This window comes from Falco peregrinus, chromosome 7 (genome assembly GCF_023634155.1).
Source record: "Falco peregrinus isolate bFalPer1 chromosome 7, bFalPer1.pri, whole genome shotgun sequence".
NCBI lineage: Eukaryota > Metazoa > Chordata > Aves > Falconiformes > Falconidae > Falco > Falco peregrinus.
In genome coordinates, this window is record NC_073727.1 from 62,105,035 (window position 1) to 62,132,624 (window position 27,590).

At 37.3% G+C, this 27,590-nt stretch overlaps 1 protein-coding gene across 3 annotated transcripts in view; it reads right to left on the minus strand.

Annotated features, from left to right (window-relative positions):
• Window positions 1-866: 866 nt before the first annotated feature.
• LPIN1 (lipin 1) overlaps window positions 867-27,590 on the minus strand; it is a 50,930-nt gene continuing 24,206 nt past the window's right edge. For 2 of the 3 annotated variants that reach the window (XM_013299745.3, XM_055810454.1), the window contains exons 9-20: window positions 26,083-26,270; window positions 24,883-24,976; window positions 23,450-23,519; window positions 20,529-20,621; window positions 19,060-19,136; window positions 16,890-17,034; window positions 15,232-15,380; window positions 13,558-13,644; window positions 10,519-10,671; window positions 8,574-8,688; window positions 5,281-5,384; window positions 867-4,452 (exon numbers count right to left, since the gene is read on the minus strand). In XM_013299745.3, coding sequence (XP_013155199.2) covers window positions 4,293-4,452; window positions 5,281-5,384; window positions 8,574-8,688; window positions 10,519-10,671; window positions 13,558-13,644; window positions 15,232-15,380; window positions 16,890-17,034; window positions 19,060-19,136; window positions 20,529-20,621; window positions 23,450-23,519; window positions 24,883-24,976; window positions 26,083-26,270 — 1,435 coding nt within the window. In that variant the 3' untranslated portion in view covers window positions 867-4,292. The other variant, XM_055810455.1, reaches the window with a different exon arrangement.

Sequence of the window (27,590 nt, forward strand, 5' to 3'; positions counted from 1 at the left end):
AGTTTGGTTTGCTGATGCAAAAGCACCATTTCTCTGACTTTTAATTAAAAGGCACCTTCATTTCAAAGCCTGTCTCTAGAGCTCTAGTGTAAATGTTTACACAAGCCAGAGACATACAGAAAATAGAGAAGATTGAAGCAGCAGTGACTGCAGGCTGCCCAAATACGGCTGCTCTTGTATTTTTAACACAGAACTTGAGCTGCCGCAGAGCCTTGTCAACCCTAAACATCTTTGTTTTCATACCAGCTCACACAAACCTGGCAGTATCACTATGCTGCATTAGTTTGCTCAGCAAACCCGGCAGAGGGAGCAAAAAGCAGCACCGTGTTCTCACGGACAGGATGAAAGGGTATTTGCTTCTCACCAGCAGAATGGCCAATGTGAAAGAGGAGAAAGAAAGAAAAAAAAACCAAACCAAAACCAAAGGAATATCTGGTCTCATTGCCATGAATGACAACACTCCCATTTGAAACAGAGAGCTGCTTTTTCCTTAGCTCACACTAAGAATTAGACAAAAGGAAGACTAAAGAAAAACTCCTGTGGCCGGGTAGGATTCCCGATTGGTCCAATTTGCTCCAGTTCCCATCTGGTTGATCTTGGCTCCAAGGTGCTGTTCCCATACCCCAAAACGGCCAGAGCCCAGATCCTGGCCCCATGCCCCTCAATAAACTCTTTCCATTTGAAAAGGCTCTGGGTCAAACGCTGTAGCTGAACAGCAAAAGTTTTGCAAGTGCTGGAAGTTACACCAGATAGCCCTGGTAAGAGACAGGCGACTGGAACTGGAGCTACAAAAGCCACGCTTCACAGAGTTTCAGCAGTTCTGCAAAAGCATTCTGCCATTATCAAAGCATACAGAAAAATAGAAGTCAGAAAAAAATTGTATTTGACTTTATTACAATATATATTTCTACCCTTGTTGCATTCAGCAGATCAAAATGAGGCGTTAAAATCATTTTCATCATTGCAATAGCATATACATATACAGAGTAAATACTGTATATAAATAGGCTTTGAAATATAATAATCCATATCAACAAATAAAAAAATATCCAATATCCTCTTTTTCCTCCCTCCCCAAATGACAGCAGTAACATTTTATTTCCAATGTAACTAATGCAACAAGCATGGTATTCTTACCTTCACCTGACACAGCTGGAGTAGTATGGTCATCAGCTTCAAGGAAATAATCATTAGCCACTCCTCACTGCTGCATATTTTAGTTTACGTGTATTGAATAAATAGAATATACTATGATTTAATGTGTCTGCATATCTCTGTTAGCCAAATATTCTTTCTGTAACAGAAACCAGCATTACACTGCAAGCAGAGGTTGAATTTTATTCTTTCACAGAAAGAGTAGGAATTTGTTAAACCATCCCTTTTTCTTCTACATGAATTAACAAGGCAGTTTAAGTACTATACATAAAATTGCTGAGCTACCAAATCAAAATGTTACAGTCCCCCCAAAAATATGGTGGTGTTTCTAGCAGGTCAAAACTTTGATTTTCCTAAGTGCCTTTCTGTGAGCAAATATGATAAACATTAATTATAGAAGCACACATTCGTTTCACTGTTCAGCAGTATTTCAACTTTCAGATACAGAGGGGGCAGAGTATGTCAGAAGCCAGGCATTTAGCTTCACAGAATCACAGAAACGTTGGTCAGAAGGGACCCCTGGAGGTCATCCAGCCCAACTTCATGCTTGAAGCGGATGATTGCCAACACTAAATCAAGTCAGCCATAACTGTTTAAGCAAGTCTTGAAAAAGTCTGGGACGGAGATTCTGCAGCATCTCAGGGTTGCCTGTACCAGCGCTGCAACATGCCTACAAACCTGACGGAATCAAAATGACCCCTCATTCAGGTCATCATTTGGTTTGCAATACTAATGGCAACAAGCAACCCTGCCTTAGCTATTTATTAAATTACAAATAAATACATCACAGGCTTTAATTGTGGAGAACTTCCAGGAAAACTTCTGTCTTTTCTGGTGGAAGCTACTGTGTGTGGTACCTTAGGAAAACAAATCTTAACTACAGTTAAGGATAAGAACCACAAAACTGACAGCCTGTTATTGAAGAGAAGGGTTGGTTTGGTTTTATTTTGCATATTAAATGGATTGTAATAAGCCTTTACCAAAACTTAATTAAAATAGAATGCAGTTAGTGTGTTCATCCATTTATTCAATCACTAATGACAAGTAATAATAGGTACTTAAAGGAAAGCCTGGCTACATTTAGAGGTGCAACCACCTCAGTTTGGCAACCTGCAATCCCCACTGACTGTCTTGCAGAAGATCCACACCATATTTCTTCCATCTTTAAGTAAAAGGATATTTGCATTTTCTTTAGACTGTCAAGAGATCATAATCAGAGTCTGGGCTATTAAACACAAATTTCTTCCTCTTTGTGTTTCTCTAATCCTGGTATCTCCAAAGTGGATGTGCACCTTGCCCGAAGCAGCAACACTCACGTGAAAAGGAAGACTTAGGGAGGGCTCACCATTGCACACTGCAGCTGTATAAAGGATTGCATTATATTCATTACTATTGAAGGCACAGAAATCATAAATTGGACCCCTGACATCCCAGATAAAGTCTGCAGCACTAGAAGTTAGAAAACCCCTACCACAGAATTACCATCCTACCTACGTTGCTATCACTCTTGACATGCAAAACCAGAATTTGTTGAAACAGAACAAATGTGATACAAAGCAGCTGTTCCAAGCTTTTGGGTGCTAACCAACCACAATCATATCTTAAAATTTCTCCTCGACCACTCTGCCTTCCTATTATTAAACTCTTAACTGAAAACACTACAAAGCAGCTGCAAAACATGTACCAGAGCCTCACAGATCACAAGCTGGCAGAGACCACAGCTTGTGAACCACTGTTTTAGCCATACTGAAATACAATATACATAGAATCCCATGATGCCATTTTCATTCAACGTTTCAGAGAACAATCAGACTTTTAAATATATTTTAAAAGGAAAACAAAAAGTTTCTTTCCTAGCTACAAGCACATTTGAGAATCATTTGGCATACAGTCACTTGATGTCTACATTTTAAGTAAAGTACCGCATTGTGTAAAGGCAGACCATTTGGAAAACATTATCATCAACTGATCTGCGGTATTGCTTTTAGCACGCACAGTTAAGTCTTAAGGCTGTCAGAAGCAGGTCGCAAAAACAGAATCTACAACTCATGTCTGGACAAATAAGTAAAATAAAAAAAGATTAAAGATATTATCTTGGAGGACAGTAAATTGCACTAAAAGTATCCATTCTGTATGATACAAAACAAACAAAAAAATCCATACAGTAAAAACCTGAGATGCAGCATTCACCAGCATCAAAGTTCACGTTTTAGCCAAAAAAAGGTTACAAATAAAACTACTTCACTTTGACAAAATCCTCAGTGTTCTTGGCTCATAACAATCATGAAACTCAGCATATTCTATGGGTAAGGTGTCTTTACTGAAAAATCACTGAGTTCAGGGCACTATGCACAGTAGCCTGTATCTTCTACTTGCACACTTACCTCAATCCAAACAGCTATTCTTGAAGCATGGTACTTCTCAAATTGAAAAAGACTGTCAGAATCTGGCCATCTTATTTTGTTTGCTTTCTGTTTAAATTACACATCATTTATTGCCTCAGGAAAGCGCTACCATGTCAAAACAGCAGGCCAGAATAAATCAACACAGCTCAATTGTCTTTGATAGCTACACTGATTTACAGCAGCTGAGGATCTAGACCAGTAATTGCCTCTTAAAAGAACAGTGGCTGGTCAAGCAAAGGGAAAGCAGTAGAATCATTTGCTCCTTCAGAGAAAGGAATTTTGACATATGAATTGCAATCCCTGTCTGTGCCACCAGACAATATCAGGAATGGTGAGCACCTTCAGCTCCCTTACTTGTAGGAGGTTCTGAGATGAAAGATAACTTCAATGATGCAGAAAAGATACAGAACCACTTGACGACCTTACAGTATGCTTAAGTGCAACTCCAACACCACTTTTATTTGACCTTAAATAATGAAACTGTATGGCACAATTTGAGGAGCTGGGTGAAGAGCCAGCAATGCAACTCCTGATCCTAGTAAGACTCTTTCTTGTCACCTGGAAATGTGACAAAGTATGAACAAGTATTTCTAAATTTGCTCCCAGCAAAAGAATGAAATGCTCACATCATCACAGATTCCAGCTGAACTGTCAACAGCAAAAGCCAAGTGGTGTCCTTTCAATACAAGCTAACTCATTGTTTGAGCTGAGGCCAACAGTTTGTAGATGCAGTTAAGATGAGGCTGGATGTACATCCTGAGTTTCAAAAGGTGGTAGAGGTTCTCTCCAGTAGGTGAACTGACTGTAGGTATCAGAACAAGGGAAGTCTGAAGAATGGCTTCTTTTCAGCAAAGGGAAAATGTGATCTACCACTTCACATAGTCTGACATAGCTGGAAAACAAATAAAAAGAATGCTGAACCATTTCAGATCTTCTTACTTTGAATTTTTCTAAGTCCCCAACCACTAAGGCGTATCTACTCTTACACTGACAAGTCACCCTCCTCAAATGAATAAAACTAAACTCTATTTTGGTGCCTAGCTTCCAGAGAGGATTCACAGTTCAGATAAATAAATACATTCATTCTAAGCCTCGACACTTACCTAGTAAGAAACAGATGCCGCTTTCCACCCAAATCACCTGCTAAAATATTCAAGTCCCATATTTTGTTTCTCCGTTTCTGTCCAGCTCGGCTCAAGCAGCTCCCTGCTCAATCAATTATTCGTATTTCATACACACATAGCTCCCTTTCAATTAAGGATGCTCCTAACATTACCGAAGGCCATTTGTATTCAGTGTTAGATGCTACAGTGCCTAAGCACCTTGCTGAAAGCCCTCAGCTCTATCTTCAGATTTTGCTTCCTGACTCCAGGAAAAGGAAATTTTGAAAAGGCCATGAAAAGGCAGACAGCTTCAGGAAACTAGGTAGTTTCATTTTTATGCACACTAAATTGTACACTGATAATTCCTTTACATGATTAAAGCAGATAAAACATACTAAACTGAATACTAAACTATTTTTTTGTTTGTTTACTATTTTGGTTTAACTGAAGGAAAATGGAAAGTCTGTATTTTATTCTAAATTTCTTACATTTTGTGTGAAACATTCCAAGGAAACTTTAATTAGTAAAGCCAAATGCACCTTTGGGCAACTTCAGTCACAAATTAGAACAGCAAGTTAATTTAGTCTCTAAGGTGTAAGGGATAAGGCATTACTTACGATGAGATGTTTGTCTTTGCATGCTCTTGTATAAGTTCTCCTTTGGGATTAACTGTAAATATCCTGTTTAAAGAAACTCCCACCTGCTTGTACGAATAAACATCCTAAACGGGGGCAGGGAGGGGAGAAAAAAAAAGTCATGATTCTGCCTTTGCACAATAACGTTTATTATTCTTGCTAGAATATATTACACAGAAGAACACATTTGCACAGTATTGGTACTAAATTTACATAGTTATTGTGTGAAATTCTCCATTATGTTACAAACGAGGTCAGTTTAACAAACTGTTCATGAAGCGGACGATTTGCAGCTACACAAGGAGTTTGCCACTTCAGTTTAAGCTATTGATCAAAATCATGTTCGTTTTTTCAGTAAATTCCCTTGAATCGAAAATAACATTCAAAATAAAACTAATGATATTTGGTGTAAAACCATTTGCGCTTTCATTTTTCTTTCAGAGAATACTTCATTTCTGGAGCACAGTGTACCGAGTATCTTGCAAGAATGTACAGAGATTAAAACATATAACACATGAAATAGCAATTAGTTTGTAAGGACGAGGTCACAAAAGGAAGTCATAACAACTGTGTCTACATTAAAACCCCTGGAAACATCTTGTAGCTCCTGAATTTGGATTTGTGCCATATGCACACATTGACTCCATGTCAGAGCAAGGGGGAAAGAATGGAAAGCAAGGACTATGCGCCAGAACAGCAGCAGTGAGCCCCAGAAGGTAATGCAGATGCAACTCTGGGAAGTACAATTAGAAGTAAGAATTAAGAATGTCTTCTAAGGAATTCAAATTGTTAAGGAAAGTAATATCAAAATAACTTCTGATCAGTTCTGAAGAAAAGCTTTACAAAACCAGAGATTAAAATAACTCCCAGATCAGAGCAAAAACAAGCTTCCATTTTTACTAATATAAATAACGTTGTAAAAGCTGAGGTGGTAAAAGACTGGAATATTAATGAAAATATAAAGATTATTTGTATCTCTATATTGTCAAGACTGTTTAAAAAAAACTTAAGTAATTGGAGAACAATGAACAGCAGTCACTTCAAGAATTCAGCATCCTGGCACTCCATGCACTGTCTACACCTGTAACATGAATGAATACTGAAATTTCACTGAGTTTGTTATGGAAAAAGAATAATCAAAAAACAAAACTGAAACAAGCAGCACAGAAAATTGAGAAAGCAATGATCCTGATCTTCACAAAGACAAGCGGCACATCACCTGAAGACCGCACTCCAACAATGATCAGAGGAGTGCATGACCAGTAGATCCTTTAGAAACACCCCCTTACTGCTTTACTTGAAATTTTATTGAAGTATACATGAAGCGTTTAAAAAGTCATTTCAGAACCATATGTCAAAAGTTACCTGATAATGAAGATTAAGCTGTGTATGACGGAACGGCTTAATATAACAACTAGACAGGAAGAACCTCCTGCCCTCTCTGACATATTGCTTTTAAAAATGCAAGTTGCTAAAAGATGAAGGTGAAAAAGCTGTTGCTCATAAATGTCAGCAACCCTAACAAAAATATGAAGCAAACGTAGAAACAAAGTCCCACCAGAAAAGCATGGTGAATCCTCTCAAACGTAGCTACAACATCCATGGTTTCAATGCCAAAGTATCCTGCCAGGCACCCCTGTCCAACATTGAGGCTTCTAAACCGCTCAGTCTCTGAATATACTTATCCACACTGGCAACGGCCACTGTCCACATTCATACTGATAACTTCCCCAGGCTATCGACGTTTATGCTGGTGAATGTATCTCTGCCCTTACAGCAGTGAGCAGCTAGGGCTGGAATCCATGGCCCTTGGGTGCTGTAGTGAGAAGCGTTTACCTCTTAATGAGTCAGTGGAGAAAGACGGTCACCCAGTGCTTGAATGAATTACTTTGTCTCCAGACGCGTCCCATTTCTCTCCACCAACAAACAAAGAGGTAACCAACGGGAGTGTTCTCTGGCTAATCATACTAAGAAATCTTAAAAGGCCAAGGACTATTCCCTTAAGATTTAATTGCATGGCCATGACACAGTTAAGTGTGTTTACAATTAAGTGGGTTTAGCTTCCAAAACAGGGTGGATACACTCAAGCTGTGCGCCAGTGGTCCTTAGCCATAAACACCACACTGGTGTTACCAGGCTTCTTCTTACATGTTATGGAAACATTACCTGACAATGCAGAGCTGGAGGATGTACCAAATGCGTTTTGGGGCTCCTGGGCACAAATAAGGGGCCCATCTGCATAAATTAGTTAGCAAATAAGCTTGGGTACCCAGTGAAACTGTAAATACCTACAGAAGTAGGTTTTCTATACATCCCCTTCTGAAAGGAGGGATGCTTTCAAAGATTCTGAATGAAACAAAACCTCTGTCCTTCCTTAGGCACCTGTAATGATATCTATACTGGTGAACTAAGAGTGCCCATTCTCTGACCTGGAAGTCTCTTGACATTGTGTCAGTCTTATTAAACGCAGTACAACCTTCCCCTCAAATAAAACCCCAAAACGCACAATGAAAAAACAACCCCATACCCCCACATACACACACCACCACCACCTAGTATGGCTATATCAAAATGCCTAATTGGAAAAGTCCATGCCCCAAGCTAACACAGCAATCATATCAAGAAATTGCCTGGAAGACTGTTAACTGCCTGTGTTAAAACAGTCTCTTGGATCATGCAAACAGTTTAAAAGAAGGGATAACCACATGCCAGGGTCCCTACCTCTGCCCTAGCCCCTATGATCATTTCATTTTCTGGATACATAAAAATATTCTTTGGTCTAGGACAGGAGTAAGAAAAGCCTATAGCCCAATTATACAGCCTTCGAATGGGTGACAGATCTGTCTTCCACTCTCCATGTCAAACATACCACTCTTCATGCAAAGTAGAACCTTTTAATATCAGTGGAACATCAAAGTTCTTTTGAGTGTACTTAGAATTTCAAGTATAAGTCCCACCAATATTCACCTGAAAGATCTTCTGTCTGTCCACAGGTGTCTCACTGACACTGTATCAGTGTGCATCAAAATGAAATCAGTGTTTTCACACAAGCTTAACTGCTAACTCATACAGATAGAACGTAGTTGCTTCCATCTCTGTTTGCTTCTTACATTGTGAGATCTTTGAGAAAGAACCTTTATATTTTCCTTTGTATGTGGTCTAATAAAATAATCTTAACCCCTATTTAAAACTTCTAGGTTCTAATGCAACAGAACCATGAAATAAAAGCAACCTTTCTGTTCTCTGCAATAGAAATAAGTTTAGCTATTACTTACAGCAGGTCTGTTTCCAAAAGCAGCATAAAAGGGTTCTGTGTTAGGATAAAACAAATTTTTGATGTCTGTCAAACACTGAACTTTAAATTTTTCTGGCTTCTTTTCTATCACTTCCCTGAAACGATAAAAAAAGGCAGCTAAATAAGTACACATGAAATACAGCACAGACCATTTTATTTTCTTTAATCAAATTTTCACCTAGCTGGATACTCCTACAGAGCCCCCATCCTTCTCCAATATATCTTCATTTGGAAATCACAGTGCCCACAAAGACAAAATAGCATTCCCAAGCTTATATAATGGGAACAATAAATAAATTCTCTGAAACAAGGGAACTTCTACTGAAACCTATGTCGTAAAGATGGGTACTGAGCAAGGACAGTTGATTACAGGGAGCAGCTGCTAAATAAAGTCTTATGAGACATGAATTGTCATCAGGTAAACTGCTTCCTGAGAACTGCAGAATGATTCATAGATTATATTAGCCTTCACTGTGTACAGCTTTTTTATTATTATTTTTTAAAGGACTGCAATTACCATATGAGCTAGAAGCACCTCAGCCTGTTAACATACTTTTACTGTCAGGGTCCTCCATCACTGCCAATTAGCAAAAGTTAAGGAATAAGGGAATCTTCTGTTTCTCTTTGGTTGCTCCTTACAGAATATAAAATTCATTAATGAACAGAGGAGTTCTCATCTCTGGGCAAAAGCCCTTTCATAACAGCTTCTCTTGGCCAGGAGACTGAACAGGTGGCAGAGTCTGGAGTTCCCATAACACAGGAAGATGCCAGCACGACATAAAAATGCTTAAGAAGCTCAGAATCCCACATCCTAGCACCAACACATATGTCAAGGAAGATGTGAATAGTACAGAAGCTTCACAGCAGTAAAACAGCCCTTTGGAACAGCACTTTATGTATAAATCAAAGTTCGAGAATGTACAAAAGAAGAATAAAACCATCTTTCCTCACTCTTGTATACAGCTGATCTCACAGCCCTCAAAACCACAATAATTAAATCTATGGATAGCAATGAAATCATTTATTGCCCACATATCACAGCAGTTACAATAGTGCACACAGAAAGATGCACATTCTTTAGTCTAAACAAGACACCAAAAAGAGTATCACTTTTAAATGTATTCCTAGATATGAGGAGCATAAGATAACAGTAACTACCCTTAGACTAATTAAATAATAATTGCAGCCAAAAGAAGTGCACTGCGATATCTCCAGAGTCTCTTATATTTAGAACACGACTGGTAAGACAGCCTGTAGCACGTCAGTCAATCAGGGGAACATCTGAACAACCTTCCATTAAAAATTCTAATGAAATATATCCTGTCACAGCAGCTTTTAACAGCTTGAAATATTTTCAGTAATCACTTGACATGCTTCACTGAATTAGGAAGAAGGTACATTATTCATAATCTGTGCTATTATTATTCACTTATTACAGTTCAACAACTAGGAAGAACAAAACTGTCCACACAGAATACTAAACTGCAGTCAGGAGTAAAAAGTTCACTTCATTTTCACATGAATTTCTTCAAAACTCACCAAATATGCTTCCACAAAAAATATTTATGCCAATTGGAACACCTTACAAATCAAGGCAAGAGTAACTGTTATTAAAATGCTCACTTTTTCCCATAGCTAAATATTAACACACCACACTAAACTCATGAAGTCAACAGGCCGTACCTATTGGTAAACAGTGAACGCAGATGTTTATTAAGGCATGCCTAAGTGACAAACCAAGCAATGTGCCTATCTATTGAATTTTGGTCTTTCTCTAACAAAATTTCTTCTTAATTAAATTTTGCACCAATACATAAGAAAAAAAAACATTATGAATGATTCCAAGTGCTCCCATAAAAAAAAGCGAGAATTCAGCCTGCACCAACATCTGAGTTTCTTTCTGCATAAAAGTGAAATTGCATTACCTGTGAAGAGCTGAGAATAAGCTGCTTGGACTCAGCAACACTGGCCCTTGAGGCAGCACAGTTCCTCGTTCATTGACCCAGTGCAAGTATCCTCTGGTCATGTCTGCCATTCCAATAGCACGTGCTGAGCAATACAAAAATTTATATCCATTTCTGTGAACAGAAATAAAAGAATAAATTACTGTAAAACCAAGGCAGGTATTTTGGCATTCTGTGTGTTTATTTTTACATGAATCAAGTCATGACTGTTAAACAGACATGTTTAACCTAGACTTATTTAAAAGGAATAAAAAACATTTACGCCAGAAACTTGGATAATTAAAATCCATCTAGCCCCACTGCATTTAGTGATTTACACACAAGGAGGGCTCATTTATCTCTGGTCTTCTCATGACTTACGACTTCTTACAGCTTTTTATATGCACCTGCATAGTGGAACCATACTCCTTAACTGAAGTGACATCTGATAAGAGGAAAACACTCGGCACAAAGCAGACAGCAGTGTATTAGCCTTTGCTGTATTAACAGTGTTGCTTTCCTGCCCCTTCGGCCTCTGCAAAAAAAAAGACTACTCTATGTGCAGCAGTATCATATTCCTTCAAGTTAGAGCAAATTTAAACTTCAAAACACATTATTGAGAAGTAATCTTTGACTTGACACTGAAATAAAAGTTTGGCATTTGGCAGAAGTCACTGGTTACCCTTGGTTCTGTTCATGATAGGACAGAGTCCAATGATGTTAGTTCAACTTAGCAGCAATTTACTTTGCAAGTCCTATAAAGAAATCATTGCTCATGAAATGAAGAAATACTGTATTCAGCGCATGCACAGACATTAAATCTAACTATTGAACATTAATATGGTGTTCAGTTGTAATATCTAGCCACTACATAATTAACTCAGTAATTTGAAAAACAACACGATTCAAATCTATTTTTCCCTATGTTTATGACCACGGAAGCCCTAACAATTGACAATGCTGGCAGGCATAGAAATAACAACTGCAATTAAAAAAATCAATTAACATTTTCACCAAATGTAATGCGGAGGTTATATAAAGAACTAAATATGCTCAGCATGTGAATCCCCAGGCTGTCCTGTCTTTTCTGTGACCATGTATGTCTATATGGAATAAAAGCACAGACAAATGTCTCTGGCATAATTTAGATTCCATCATCTCTAGTATATAATTCATCATCTGTGTAAAACAAGTGATAAACAAACTTTAGTGTAACCCTAGTACACAGAATAAATCAGATTAACTAATAGGACAGTTGTGATGTGTACCAGAGGTTCTTCAAACATTTATGGTAATTTGAATATATAAGAACAGCTGAATGTAATGTAATAAAAAAAAATATTTTCTGTGTAAAGCAGAAATATCAACCTGAACAGACAGCAATCAGTAATCCTCCTTGTAAAAGTTAAAATCAGAAACTTCATCTGACCCCATTCAGACATCATTTAATTTTTCTCCTCATTTCCTTTTTTCTCTCAATTGGTAATCACAAGATTCACCTTATTCTGTCTTCGATCCTCTGGAGTACACAATGGCTTGACTACACTGCAAAAAGCATCCGGGGAACCAACAGTACAACTGTACTCTTGCACTAACCTGGCTCGCACTAGCCTGGCTCACCAGGAAGCATTCCCACACATCACCCCATGCAAGCTGGTACGGTCCCACTGTTTTTCTCCTGCTCATATTCATCAGAGGACATATCTTCAGTTTTTTGAAATATATTATTCTAGATCATTCCAGATAGTCCCTCAGTTAATGGCATTAATTGACCTGCTAACAGCTGATCTACCATTGCCCAATATTTCTTCAATAGGTAATGGAAATGTATTTTTTCAAAACATTATTTGATCTTAGGTATATTGAGCTACTTTTTGAAGACGCCTGCCTTTCTCCACGAATTACACAGAGTGTACAAGCCACAAGCAAACATGATGAATCCAGGTCTTTCCACCTACAGTGGCACAGAAGGTATTTATCACTGTAGACCAGCAGGCACTGGTGCAGGTCAACTACTGACCTATAATATAGCAGCTCACACTGGTGTGGCCAGGTAAAAGCCTGTTCCTCAGGCTCTTCACTGCATATGTCTTACTGACCTTCAACGGCTTTAAATAGCACTTTAAGCAATGTTTACTTATCATCTACTCTCAAAATTAACCAATGACACAAAAATATTTTAAAACTGATCCTTCCTAACTTTGCAATTTAACAATGGCATAACAACAAATACATTATACAGAAATAACAAAAAAAAAATCATATAATCATCAGTAGTAAAGATCATAATCAACGTCTTCGAAGCTCATAATTATCTATACAATAAAAAAACCCCAAGAATATTAGCAGTGAGCACCCAAAATGGGTCCATTTCTACTCAAGATAAGACACTGCACTGTGCTTTAAGGGTGAGACTTATCTTGCTTGACCAGAAGCCTAATGTTTAGATGGCTCAAGTCTAAGCTGTTTCATTAAACTCCCCTTTTAGTCACTGGAAAAAGAGGAAACTCCCCTCAGAAAAACTCATCCCATGTGTTTTAGATTCTATCCCTGCATGACCCCAGGTGAGTCAAGTTTGGCAAGAAGAACTCACCTACAGTGACGACCCTAGGGTAAACAGTCCTTACGCATTTCACAATATCCTCAACAAAGAGGGAAGGGAAGGTGTATCAGCATCTTACGAATGAATACTGCTGCAACTCCAGTCGGCAAAACAGTTCCACTTGCTGTATTGCAAAATACAGTTTTTGGATCTAACTGTAGCTATCTGTTTGGGAAGGCTGGAAAAGCAGTCACTGCTCATTGTTGGGGGTTTTTGCTTTTCATAACACAACACAGGTCTTTCTCTGGATATCACACAGCAGATTTTCACCCTGTGTAAGCACCACTGAAGGAATGAGACATTGATAAAATTGTCACCCTTATAGGTTAAGAGAAATCTACAGAAATGTTAATTGTTATGTGCAAATGAGTAAACACAAACAAGCCACAGATGCGTGCACAGATTTACTGAATACTCACTGGCTCACTTTATGGTACAACTTTGCAATCCCTTGGTGTGTCCAGTCTTTGCCAAGAGTCGGCAAAATATGACCTAAAGTATCTGACCTGAATAAAGGAAAACCAATATAATTGAACTGGGAAAAAAAAAACCACAATACTTATAATAACCGTTGAGGCTAATACAAACTCCACCAACTTATCTGGATAGCAGCAAAAGAAAATAAGGTTTTCAGTAAGGTACTGACTGTAATCAGAAGAGGATGATTTTATTCCCCTTTCTTTTGAGATAGGCTGACATGACCATCCTTGGCCATATTGTTTCAATTATTCTTGTGCCCCAGGACCTGTCTTCGTGGATAAACTTGTGACCCATAAGGTAGCCTATATGCTGTAACTTCATGTTATCAGACCTGCATAACAGGCTGGCCAGTACTAAGGATACTTTTTGTGATTTACATTAAATGTTTTCTAAATAAACCAAATCTACCCATAAAGCAAGTTCATGGGAAATTGCAAGCATAAGATAAGTCACATTATAGTTTACTTCAAACTGCCTTTGCATGAAACTGGCAGTTGGTTATATGTGAAGTATTATGAAATAGTTATGCTGGTTTCAATGTATTTCCCCCTTTACATGAAAGAAAATTTTTTACACTATAATAACCTAGAAATTCAAACAAATAAGCACCTTCACCTGACAAAAGATTTACCGATACACAGCAAGAAATCCACACCTTGAATATCTTGCATGAGAAGAAAACATTGGGCAGTGGCTTAAGATGGATTTGCAGTGGTATTGTAAGGTGAAGTGATTCAGTAACTCTCTGGTGAGCTCAACAGCAGAGAGAACAGATCCTACTTACTTTATTGAAGCTTAAGAAATCAAAGGAGGGAGAGGGGATATTCATTTATGTTGGAATTAAAAAAAAAAAAAAATTGCCCTACAATGGATAAATCACAAGGAAGAAAACAGTTTCATTTTAAATCAAGTACTTTAATTCACCCCAGACTGCTCTTGGATATTATTTTTCCTGTTTGATTTTTGAAAGAAATTGATTTTGAAACAACTCTAAGCATTTAATTTTAAAAGGCCAAAAGACAATGCTTGTATTTTTCTTATGTGTTTGCCTGCTCCCCACACAATTGTTTTCCCCAGTGTTAAATAAATAAAAATCAGCGAGTGAATCATTTTGTTCACTCCAAAATTGTGGGTTTTACCCAAAGCACTAATCTGAAACTTTCCATTAAATTCTAGTTCTGACATAGATTTTGGAGTCTTGTGTTCTAAATAATAATGCCTCTCACTGGAATGCCCCAGTAATGCTTTTTAAAACAGAATTCATGTGTTTCTTCTTATTAATGTAGCCAGTTTGCTCCATAAGTGTGATGCAGCAGAAAGGTTGTGATTTTGCAGAAGGTCCTCCAATACTACTGTAAATACTATCACGAAACACCAATAGGCGACAAAAAATAGGCACATGTCATGTGTCTTTATTAAATTAAGAATTCAGCTAATGATTCTTGCATTGTTTGAAAGCCAAATTAAAAAAAACAAACACACACACCCCACCGCCCAAACACTAGAATATGATGACTCTGTGACTCAAAATTCCCTGTTAGTTAATTTTTCCTTTAGTCCAAAGGACAACTTGCCCGTGTAGATAACGCCTCTTTCCCTGTTCATGAACTCACCGTGTAATTGTTCCATCAATGTCAGAAATAACAACTTTATCATCCCAATTCCATAGGTAAATGGTGCCTTCGCAGCGGCACGTGCCTTGATACTGTGTTGTAACACTAAAGGTCACATCATTGGGGCCATTCTTGAGTTTTAAGCTTTTCTGCAAGACATTATCAGCAAGATAATCAACAAACTGAGCATGTGAAACTGACACAGTGCAAATAAACCCACAGATGCACATTGCCTTGGTCACACTGAATCTCATTGCTTTTGGCAGAGCTATTGTCTAATACTGATAGCAGAGGTTTGCCTGGTGTGGTGTACGCCAAGCACTGATTTACAGAGCAGAACAAACCAAACCAAAAATATTCAGTTTCACAGTCAGGGATATAAAAAGAAAAATCTCCCCAAAAGTTCACATAAACAATAACAAATTACGGAATAGGGACTATGTATGGGGGAATTTGCAGAGAGAAACGTGAGTAACAAGGAGTTTCGCCAACTCTAATTAAGAGTGTTTATAAGGGGATTCCTGTTATACAGTATTACATCTTTCCTACAATAACCCACCTCTCATATCATATGACCTTCACTCTACCAAATCCTCAACTCTCCCACTTCGCTGCTCTTCCCTCCCACTGTCTCCTGTGTTGCTTAGTGATATGCTGGGCAAGACACTACTTATCTCATTCTATTTGTGGACCTAACAATTTTCACAAAACCTGCAGGAGTTTAATACTTCAGTATCTCTTCTTCTTAGCTATATTTCACTGCAGTTATTCAATTAGTTAAAAAGTGATAAGGAGGTGGGAATTCAGAACTGATGGGTAACTGATGAGTCTCACCCACTGTTCCATCAAGAAACCAATTTAAAAGTAGTTTTAGCTTCAGCTAATTTTTCTGAGAGGTTTCTGAATCTGAGAATCTACATTTGTGTAACCTTTGTCTTCTGTTTGCTATAGAAATTTACCTATATATCCCATCTGACTTTTAGGGAAAAATTCACATTTCTTACAAACTACTCAGGCAATGACCCACAATGAGTGTGGGTTTTCTTCAGAAATTTAACTGTCTGTGGGTAAGACGACAAAAAGAATTTCCCTAAAGTAGCCCATTTTTCCAGATCCAATTGGAATGTCACCATTAGTCAAAACACCTCTGTCACAGAGGAAGAGAATCGGCTCCAAAGAAATTAATAGCCTAGCCTCACAGTGAATTCACAAGCAGCTCTTTCAGAAGTTTCAAACAGAAAATGGTATTTATGTGAACTGAGACTGTCTACCTATGAATATGAGGAAAGCAACAGGAGGAGGAAAAAAAAGAAAAAAAGAGGAGAGACTTGTGAGTTAATATATACACAATACAAAAAGGACATGGTTCTAGTACACTTATTCAGGTGACAAATACATACTTTGGAATTTAATTTTGGTATTTGTCTAAATGGGATCCCATGTCTCCCAATGTCTGAACCCCAGCACTCGCTGCAAGGTACAACATTCATGCTTTAAAATGTGAAGAGAAATGGGAAAAGCTATTTTTTTTTTAATATAATGAGAGGGAATTAAATGCAAGACGTAAGAGCTAATTAAGCTTTGCAAGCCTGAATAACAGTATTGTTCATGTTGTATTAGAAAGGACACTTCAGGACAAGGATGTAAAATTAACTCACAAGCTGGTCAGAAGTGAGTCGAAGTGTTTTTTTGTAACTGATTCCAGACAATAATGAGAGATGACTTGAGTTGGTTTGTAATGACCCGAGGTTTTGTTTGGCAGCTCTAGGGTCTTCATCGCTTGAAGAAGACTCATCTTTTATTCTGGAACATTGCACATGGAGAAAATGATGTTATCATGTCAGTAAATGCATCTCAGTATCCATTAAACATGCATTAACAGTGAGTCACCAAGTAAGGCATTGATTCTCTGCTCCTAAGTACTGTCTCACAGGAGGTCATTCACATTATGGCTTTAAATATATCAATGAAGTCCTGAATTTTCATTCACGCATGTTCCCCATTATTCACACTTTGATTGTTCTAGCCATTAACTGGTCTATAAGGTAGTTTTCATTACTTTCAATTTAAATGGATGTAAATTAATGTGCCATATTGACTCAAAAATCTCATAGTGTAAAAAAGATAATACCCATTAGATACCACAACTACAAAAAATCCTCAGTTCTCAGAAGAAGAAAGAGGCATTAGTTATGCTGGATTTCTCTTCCCCCGCTTCTTTCCTACCCCAAAGAATTTAGCAGTTAACAAAAAAATCCAAGTGATGGAAATTTTATTATAGAAACTAACTCTTCTTTCTCTTTCAATGAGCAACTTTAGATCATTGGATTATTCTTTTCCAGGATTATCCCAGTCAGGATATGATGATGAAAAATCATAAAACCTGAGGTCCTTTACACAATTCTGTTTAAATATACATTAGTACAATTTTTACTTTGTTTCTGCTACAACCATTTTTTCAGAGATTTGTTAAGGATATTCTTCTTCACAGAGAAAGTTTTCCTACAGTCAACAAATCTAAGACCTTAGGTGGAAGGTAAAATACCCTTTCAGATCCTACAAATCTCACCTTTAAAACAATCAGCATTTGGCCTCTGGTTTTGACCACACCTGGATGTTGTTTGATATTAGGAAATCTTGGTATCAAGGTACCACATGTCATGACAAATAACATTTAAAAGCCTATCTTATCCTTTGTAATACAGGATCTCAAAAGCTTCACTCAACAATCCACTTGCCCAATTTTGCTTGCAAGTAATAAATCCTTAATGACAAATTTCTAAGGTCAGTTAAAATTTAAACAAATAACACCAATTACAGAATCTAGTCTGCTTGAAATCTTAATCCTACTCCAAAGCTTATCTTTAAACAACGGTGTAAGAAACAGACCAAAATGTCACTTGTCATCCTTAGAAGGAAAATCAGCCTTTCCAATTTATTCTGTGGCTTTCACCAACTCAGAAAGGCATCTGAGATAACAGCTGGTCTATAGAATGAGGAATCCTCCTTCCAGCACATTCGCCTGGACTGCAGCTGCTGACCTCCAGAAAGAATAACAGCTAATGCCTTTTTGTTTCATAAAGGTGATCCTCGAACTTAACTTATGAGCATAAAGCATATTTGAATCTGGCCCTTTTCAGATCAAAGTGCAGACAGTACATAGATGGCTGTCTTTACACTAAGATCTGTATGTACAGAAAAGGAGCAAGGTAGGAGAGCTGTCCCTGGCTAAGTCATCCCTCCAAGCCTCCGAGCAAATTAAAGTTCATCTTATGGAACCCTCCTGAAGGAGAGATTCTGTCTATACAGTAGGCTTAGTTTGAAGCATAAGAAGGAAGAGACTTCTGCATTCCTTGAAAGAAGTAATAGAAAACCATGACTATTGCCTGTGAAAAGAACTCTATAAAGTCTTAGGCCCCTGGACTTCTCAAAATATGCAGGAACAAATTAAGTTGTCTGGCCATAAATATGAGTAAATCAGAAATTTTAGCAACTGGGATCTGACAACAGCATGAGATCATCTACGATGTTCATTTGAGAACTCTAGAGACACACATACAGCTTTGGAAAACTGCTCCAATTACTGTTTGTTTTTAAGGGGCTGGAATGTGTGTCATGGAGCTGCCAGCCAAACCACAGAAATGTCACAGTACACTTGCAAGGTCTGCAACCCTGCAATGGGTAGGGCCTTCCCATCTGCACTTATTTGGTGCAATAAATAAAACATTAAACATATTACACTGACACTATATTTCTTTGCTCAAGTGTAAGAGGTAGCTTGCTTTCGTAACTCCTGCTCATTTCAGGTACAGATAATTTTGGGGGTACCTGTTTGCCATGCTCATCTGTGAAGAGTCTTCTCCTGTAAGTCTACTCGCACTCATACCTTGCTCTGGCTTTGTTTCCTGTAAAAATACAAGTATGAGAAGCTGTGCAACTCCTGTAGGGCAGAGAACAAGTGTTTTTAGAAAAATATTTGAAAACCAAATTCTGTCTTGTACAGGCTTGGTAAAAATCAACAGCATGTTTGTTTCTTTTGCTTGTAGGCAAAGTAAAGCTTCATGGTCGTCTGAAAGAATAAAGGCTGCGGAAAGAACTAAAAAGTGCAAATATAATTTGCATGGAAGTAGTACAGAAATACCAGATTTCACATCTAGTACTGTTGAAGTTCTGGGATCAATCCCGCAACTACTTAGCTCATGCACCTCAAATAGTTAGATTTCACCTAAAAATGCAAAATATGACTCTGGAGAAGAAAAACAAAATCACCACAAAAGAAACACATACACAATTACCTTTCATAGAATCATTAAAATCTTCAATCCAATAAAACTTTCCAGACTGCTTTACCACGAGTAAACGCTAAGCTCCATCAGTTTCATCCCACAAGTTTTTTAAATAGTGACTTTACAAGACACACCAACAACAATAACACCTCCTCTTTCCATTTATAGCTGTCACAGGTCAAGAGATAATGAAGTACTTCCACCCAGAGAAAAATTCAAAAAACTTAAACTGCAAAAACTAAAATCTCACGCTCTGAAGCCCATACCCACAGATCAGTAGAACAGTTACTTCATGCAAGGCTACAAAAGTTCATCGACTGAGCCACAACCATAAAAACGTATTAGAAGTCATTTTCTCCCCTCAACTACTAATGCTTCAGTAGAATAAATTAATATGAAGTTTTATTAGCCAACTTTAAAGATTAAATATGTCTAGACAGGAGATCAATATTTCATATAAAGCTCTGCTTTTTTCACTGTTCTTTAGTGTTCATCCACGACTTTAAGACTGTTACCACAAACTTTTAATGCTCAGAAAAGAAATTCAAAAAGACTTTAAAGCTAATATATAGTCAGTTTTCCCTCTTAGGTTTTGCTGAATTTTACAGCTCACACTACTCATAAATATGTCTGTTCTTCCACTATCAAAAGAAAGCTGCAGAAAGGTAGGTAATCTGCATGAAACCATTAAATTAGTGGTACACCTCTTTGAATTTAGGTTCCCAAACAGATTTAATCCATTAGATAATACCGCCTCAGGTCTGTGTAATGAAAATAAATGCAGAACCAAAAAACTGTAGGCAAATGTTTCAGGTAGGGTCTAATCCAAAGCTTTCTGAAATCAAAAGAAGTCACTTTAGATCCTGTTTAAACATCCTTTAATGTGTATATCCCCAGTGAAACTGAATATAGAGTTACTTCTCAGGAGCAAAGTTCCAAGGGATGAATATGGAAGTATCCAGACTTCCCACTGCAACCAGAAGGAAACACTACTTGCTTCTTAAAACTTACCTCTTTAATAGTGCTGTTCCTCCCTCGCCATGAAAACCACCACCTTCCACCTTTTTTAGGCATCTTGTCCCTCATTATAGATTCCACAGTGGCCTGTGATAAATGGATGGTAACATAAAAAAAAACCAAAACAAAGGACAACCTGATATATGTAAATGAAAGAAAGTGTCAAACACACAATTTTAACTGATAATAAATAGAAGAAAAGTAAACATACTGTCTGTGGACCATAAATTCTACTAAAGCAAAATCTAATGGTATCCAGAGCTGCTCTGAAGTAACTCAAGCATGAATACTTATGGTATTTTTTAAAAGGAAAATGAAAAAGAGATAAAATCAAAGAAGAAAAAAAAAGCATAAATAGATATTAGTATAATGTCTAGAATGGAGAACCTACTGTTTTTAAGTTGAAGTTACTTATTGCAAATGATATTAAAAAAAAATAATCGCTTCCTGAATGAGCTCTCACGAGAAACAGTAACAAACGAACATGCAAGATAGTTATTCTCATTTTAAAATAAATACAAAGTTCACATTTAATCACCACTTTGGAAAAAAACAGAGAACTTACTAGCATTTATGAGTTTAGTATGATGCTATGAATTTGACTGACGTTAGAAATATTTTTTTTTAAACCCTGGCTACTTTTCATTGTTTATATATACTGGACCTCAGTAGAGAAGAGTTTCTTTCAATACCCATAATGACTGGAGCCTTATGCATTGTAACAAGGAGAGCTGAATTCTTTCACTCAGACAGCAAGCAAAAGATGAAAGGGGAAAATATTACAGTAAAGGTGGCCAGTGTTTGGTACACCCTAGAATAGTTTAGCCACTGGCTTTCTGAGATGATAGCCTCCACTGTAAGCAAAGTCACCAAAATAAAACTGATGTTGATCAGTGATCTAAAAAAAATAAAATAAAAAAAAAAAAATCACGATTCCAAGTACTCTTAGCAGTTGAGAGGGTTGAGTTCAGCTAACATATGGGACAATCCATCCCTTTCCTCAGATTTTCTAGGTTCTCTTTACTATACTATCTAAAGTATAAGAGAACAGAAAGAAATACAAAGGAGTAAAATTGAGCAAATAAGCTGAGAACTTTTAAACAAAGTAAGAAAAACAAGGAGCAGATGGAGCTACTGGGAATGGAATGCCACTGTTGAGAACAATGGTTACAACTTAAGGAAGTTCTCAAACATATGGACAACTTCAAGCAGATGTCCTATTGGCTTTTAGTGAGATAATTCACATGCTTACAATTAGACATGCTTTTAAGCGTATTTTGCAGAAAATGAGTGATTTTGCAAAACTCCAGTTTTCAATCACTTCATAAAGCCTGTTTTGATAAAGTGTCTCAGTATTTCCATTTCATAGTTCCATTATTACATCCAATCAAAACCCTAATTAACAAGTCATTAAGAAAGATAACTGGTAGCATAAATGAATAATTTTAGTTTCAGAGGTACAGTTCAGTCAAGTTAACCTTCCCAATCATACAGGCTGTTCCAACTATATATAGTGGCTTCTCCACTGAATTAAAACTGCACAGTCTAGAAAGTTATCAGCATTCAGAGTATAAGTTAAACACTAAAAAAATGAACACAAATTTCAGTCATAGATGACTTTTCTTAACTGATGGCCTATATGAATAATGGCATAACCAGAATGCTGTTAAAAGAATTGCCATTTCCCTCATTGGAAAAATATTGCATACCAATTCTTTCCATTTACCCACCCTAAGCAAAACCCAAAACATCTCACTCAGGCAAAGCACTTAATTAAAAATGCATTTACCCTGCATTACCTTTATTGCTACTGAAGACCCAACAGGCACCTAACAAGGTCTGAATCACTCAGTGGAAGTGCCCAACAAATACAGAGTAGGGTAACTGCATCCCTTCTGTGGGCATTTTAGTTCCAGGGGATGAACCCCATCTTTGATGATAACTAGAATATTTGCAGTAAAGCACAAAACATCTGGCTCTGTTACATCCTTGAAATTCAAGCCAGGTTCACCAGATGTTCAGGACTTTTAGGATCAATTTATATTGGGATGTTATAGTGCAGCTATGCATGACTGCGTACATAGTTAATGTGGTACTAAGGAAGAATGCAGTGGTAGAGAGTATTCTGGGCTTCGAAGGAATGTTTATTCTAAGTCCACAGCAATAGAGATAGCATTTGAATTCACATAGATTAAACTCAAAGACATGTGAAGTGCTGCAAATGGCAGAAGGAAAGAAACTATATTCCAAAATTTATTAAATCCATTGCTAACCAGGATACAAAATAGCGTCAATGACAATACTACTTCTTTCTATACATTTACAGTAAGTGTATTTCTGACCTGAGCATCTATGTGGCACCAGGTCATGTGGAATCAGACTAAGTTCATCAACACGGTTAATGTAAGCCGACATATATAGCTGTCACGATCATAGCTATCTGTCACTACCTACCTGGCTTGGTTATGAACAACCAATGAAGAAACAAACACTAGCAAGCTATAGGCCTGCATTACTTAGTAGTTAAAGCTTATTCACTGAGGTTAAAATTCTTGGCCTCTATTTGATATGTGTCATATACGGATAAAATGGAAAGCAGTCACCAAGTATTCAGCTACAGCAAGCACTAACATGGGTCAATACAATATATGTTTACAATCCATATTAATGAAGGAAAACAGGAACTTTTCCTTCTTCAAAATATTTATAATGATCTTAGCCTAGCAAATAAACACTATTCACAGACCAAATTTAGTCCCGCTTATTTAGCCCTTAGCATAAGATAGATTAATGGTTATGTGTGGATAGGTATTACTGATGTGCAGATTCTTTTGTACAAAAATTCTCTTCCCTGCCTCGATAAATGGCAGAATGTCACAACTCCTTCTCTGACCAACCTTCACATTCAATCTCACCTTTGGCAAAGGTTTCTGGAATGCCTGCATTGCCAGCAGAAGGGGACCAGCTGTGTTCCAGTTGTAGTACCTGGGCATGCAAGAGAAATGATTACTGCATTTCGTAATCACAAGGTTCCAATTCACAGTCTACCCAGTAATTATCATCTGGCAGGTTAAAGCCATGAAGTCTCTTTAGCATAGGCCTGCACCAGTAATAGCGGATCCACTTTATTCCACAGTATGTTCACAAGTGTTCTTGGCATATACTTTTCAAGGTATGCAAGAGAAGCTAGGTCCTTAAAGTAGAAAGGTTATTTCTCATGCGTTCCTCGTCCTTACTACACCTCATTATCACGGCGTTACCTACATTTTTTCACAAGCTCTTTTCACTGTTCTTCCATCAAAGGAACTACATAAAAGTTAGGGGCCATAGTCTGGAGGATGTCAAGCTTTTGCTGTTATCTGCTGAACATAGGTCAACTCGTTACAGACAGTAGGACAAATACAGTATTACCATCCACCTGTCAAGGTAAGTTGAAGCTCACATGACATCCAGAGAATATGACAGTAAGATCCTCACTAAGTACACCTCTCTTCCCAACATATCAGTAGACAGGTAAGCATTACCAAACTCGGAGAACTATTGCAGGGAAGCAGTAACTGACTGACCTCAGACCACAGAGAGGGTCAGGTATGAGGCCATAACATACACAATACAAACTATCACATAAAGATGCACCAGGCATCTCAGATTTGTATGAGTGATGTCTATAACTAAGTGTGGCCTAACCTCCATAGTGCAGCACAATGTCATGATCTCTCCTCTACTCTATAACATCGTATGCCAGATGCAAAGAGGTCTCAACTTAAAACATCCTTCAAAAAGCTGTATCTGGCATAGACCATAGTGCTGCACTGCTGTCAGCAATACAAACATATGAAATAATGTCTTCAAATTGTAGAAATAGAAGCCTCACACTGGGTGGGTGAAGTTTGACAAGTCTTGAAAAGCAACGCCTCCATAGAGGGATATTAGCAAAACATTCAGTATATACAAACTGCTGCGTATAGACTGCTTGCAAGCAGACCATCATATCCCTAGAAATATTAATTATTCAAACTGGCACATAAGCAAGCCTTAGCAAGTTAACATCCTATTTCTTTTTTACTCTGCTAATTGAGTGTGAACACTATTAGTATTTAATACTAGCTTCTTGAAATTCATGTTGTGTCAGTTAGCTGTAACAGGTCATCTAAAACTGCTCTTTACTTTCAATCTAAAGGAGGAAAGGTAACTAGAAGAGCCTAAGTTCACTAGAGATTTGACTCTATCTGGATAAATCTAAGCTATGAACATTCAAACCCTATTTTTCAGATATGGTTAAACCAATCAACACCAAAGTGCTTCTCTTACAACAGTCAAATAGTTTTTTTCCTGAAATATTACTTACTTATTTCCAATCTTAACCACAAGGTTAGGGTCATCAATGATAGCAGGATTGTCCACAAACTGCTGATATGTTACTGCATGTTCTAAGAATTCTTCTGTGGGAAGAAAAAAATTTGTAGGTAAGGCATGCATTTATAGATGCCTGGGACAGCCCACCTCTCAGACACGCAGGTTTCACATTTAGAGTCAGCCCTTCATTACTAGCATTCTAAGATTATCAGTAATTAGTAATTAGCAGCAAGCTAGAGGTCCAGAGCCTCTCAGTCTCAGAAGATGCTGAGGGTTTCTTTGTCAGCTGCTGGGTGTCTTTCCTGTTCAAAATACAAGGTAACTGAAAGCTCAGGGATAGAATTGTGAGGCAGGAAAACCAGGCTTCTAAGCCAGGCAAGGAAGTATTTTGTCATGCCTTTCACTGATCCTCTGTCCAAGTTAGAAGAAGGAACCAATGGGCTCTAGGTATATGTAAAGTCACAGCCAAAAACTTAATGATCACTTGTAAGGCCTACAGCAAAGTGAAAGTGCCTGTGAGTAAATACGCTTCCACTGGCTGTAACTCCTTTCACAAAATCTATATAATTCACAATTGATTCAAACAACAACACAACTCTAGTACTAATCACCACATATTTGAAATGTTTTAATAACTCATTTCTGAACAGTAATCAGTGTAGCATCAGGCTCATATAATTTTATGATGCCATACTACTGAAGAAACTGCAAGTTTTAACACATGTATCTTCACATTGTGCAGCTGGAAGTTAAGGCACAGAGCACTGTAAATGCTTCATCCAGAAGTCACACAAGAAATGGGAAGTAGAGCAGGAACTCAGGTCAAAGTTCAACTTCCTCACCTAATGTCTCCATTTACAGACCACCTTTTTCATTTCTGACACCAACAGCTGGAAATTTCCTAGCTATATATTGTACCAATACATAAATAATACATAAAAGTACCATTAACACTGTTGTGATACAAAACGCAGTACTATCAGGAAATAAAAATACTAATAGAATACTTTCAAATAAGTAAGTCATATATAAGTCTACTATTTTAACTATGAAAAATTCTAGGAAACATTACAGGGACAGTACTTTTCATCACATTCTTGAGCAGAGCCACAGGAGGGCACTGCTTCCATGGTCTAGAAAGGTAAAACTTGGCTGACAGCACCGGCCTGCAATTCCGAAAGTCATGCTGTACCTTTGGTTATTTCTTTGTTTTCAGTAAGGCCTCCGCAAAGAGAAATGGCAATGGAGGGCAAATCTCGAATTCCATCCGAGGTGCTTTCAACTCCACTGTCAACACCTGAGCTTCCAACAGACTGCGGAGACTGACTGGCAGACCGTGGCCCTGGGTCATTTGTGTTCTTGCTTTGGACATTATCCCCACTGGAAAAGAAAAATCAGGAGTTCAGTCTGCATGTATTCATTCCCAAATTCTCTCCCTTCAACAAGTACTTTTTATATCTGACACACACTTAGGAAAACAGAAAGACAAGGAGGGGAGAAGTTTCCTTAGTTTTGCCATAAAGTTTAAACAAAATAGTATAGGCCTCACATACCCTCAAATATTAGACCGCTTCTACTTAGTTGCCTAAATTAGGCATGTATAATTATAGCTTCACTTATTCAAAACAGATAGGAAAAATAAGGTAACAAACTGTACAATCTTAGTAGACAAAATAATAATATTATAAGCAAAATTTATACTAGCAGAACTATTCCCGCATAGGAACAAGAATACACATGCTAATAAATTATTTATTTTGTATTAATCATATAAACTGCTTGCTAAACCCAAAAGAAAGGATATGTATGTTTGTGTATTTATGTCAATATATAAAATATGTATAAACTACTAGGATTAAAATTTTAAGAAACAAATTATTATACCCACTTAAAAATCTATGTATAGATTATATCATTATTATGAAGTGCAAGCCCACCAAACTCTGCTTTCCATTCCAGATTTATATGTATGCATTTGAGAAAGGGATTTTCAATTCAATTTTTTTCTCCATATTACTAATCTTTCTCAATTTTATTGAAATGCTACTATTACAACAGCTGAGTTTAAGCAACCAAGGAATAAAAACAAAAAATGCAAGCTACTGTAGTTGTTGCTCAATAACTTTAGTCAAATAACCACAGTACGATGTGGAAAGAGCATCATAAATGTTATAAAAGGCTCTAATAAAGATCAGAACAAGTTGGAAATTCTGTGTTCAGGGTAGAGTATTTTCACAAATAAATCTGTCATACATCTTCCAAAAGTAATTTTCTAAAATTCATATTTATAGGTGATCAGCCACAGTAGAACAACATTGAACAATAATTTTGTGCTAATACTTTTAACAGTAAGATATGTTCTTCACGGTAATTAGCAAGGACATGGGGATAAATATATCCAAAGGCCAATTACTCTCCCAGGGCATGCAAGTAGCACTCACAAACATCAGTGTACATTACATAACATCCACAATCTATATATTATGCTTAATTGACCAAAAGAGAAAACTAGTTTCAAGCACGCTTCTCAGGCCCAAATGCTCTAATATTCCTCTCTGCAGCGTTTTATTTTCTGTCTGCCTTCACCTCAAGACCTCTTTTTCAGAGTCCAAGTCATCTAGTTTGCAGTGAAGAGTTTGATCTAAATCTGGAAGGCACCAAGAGCTCTTTAAATAGTAAAAATATAAACAAAGGACTTAT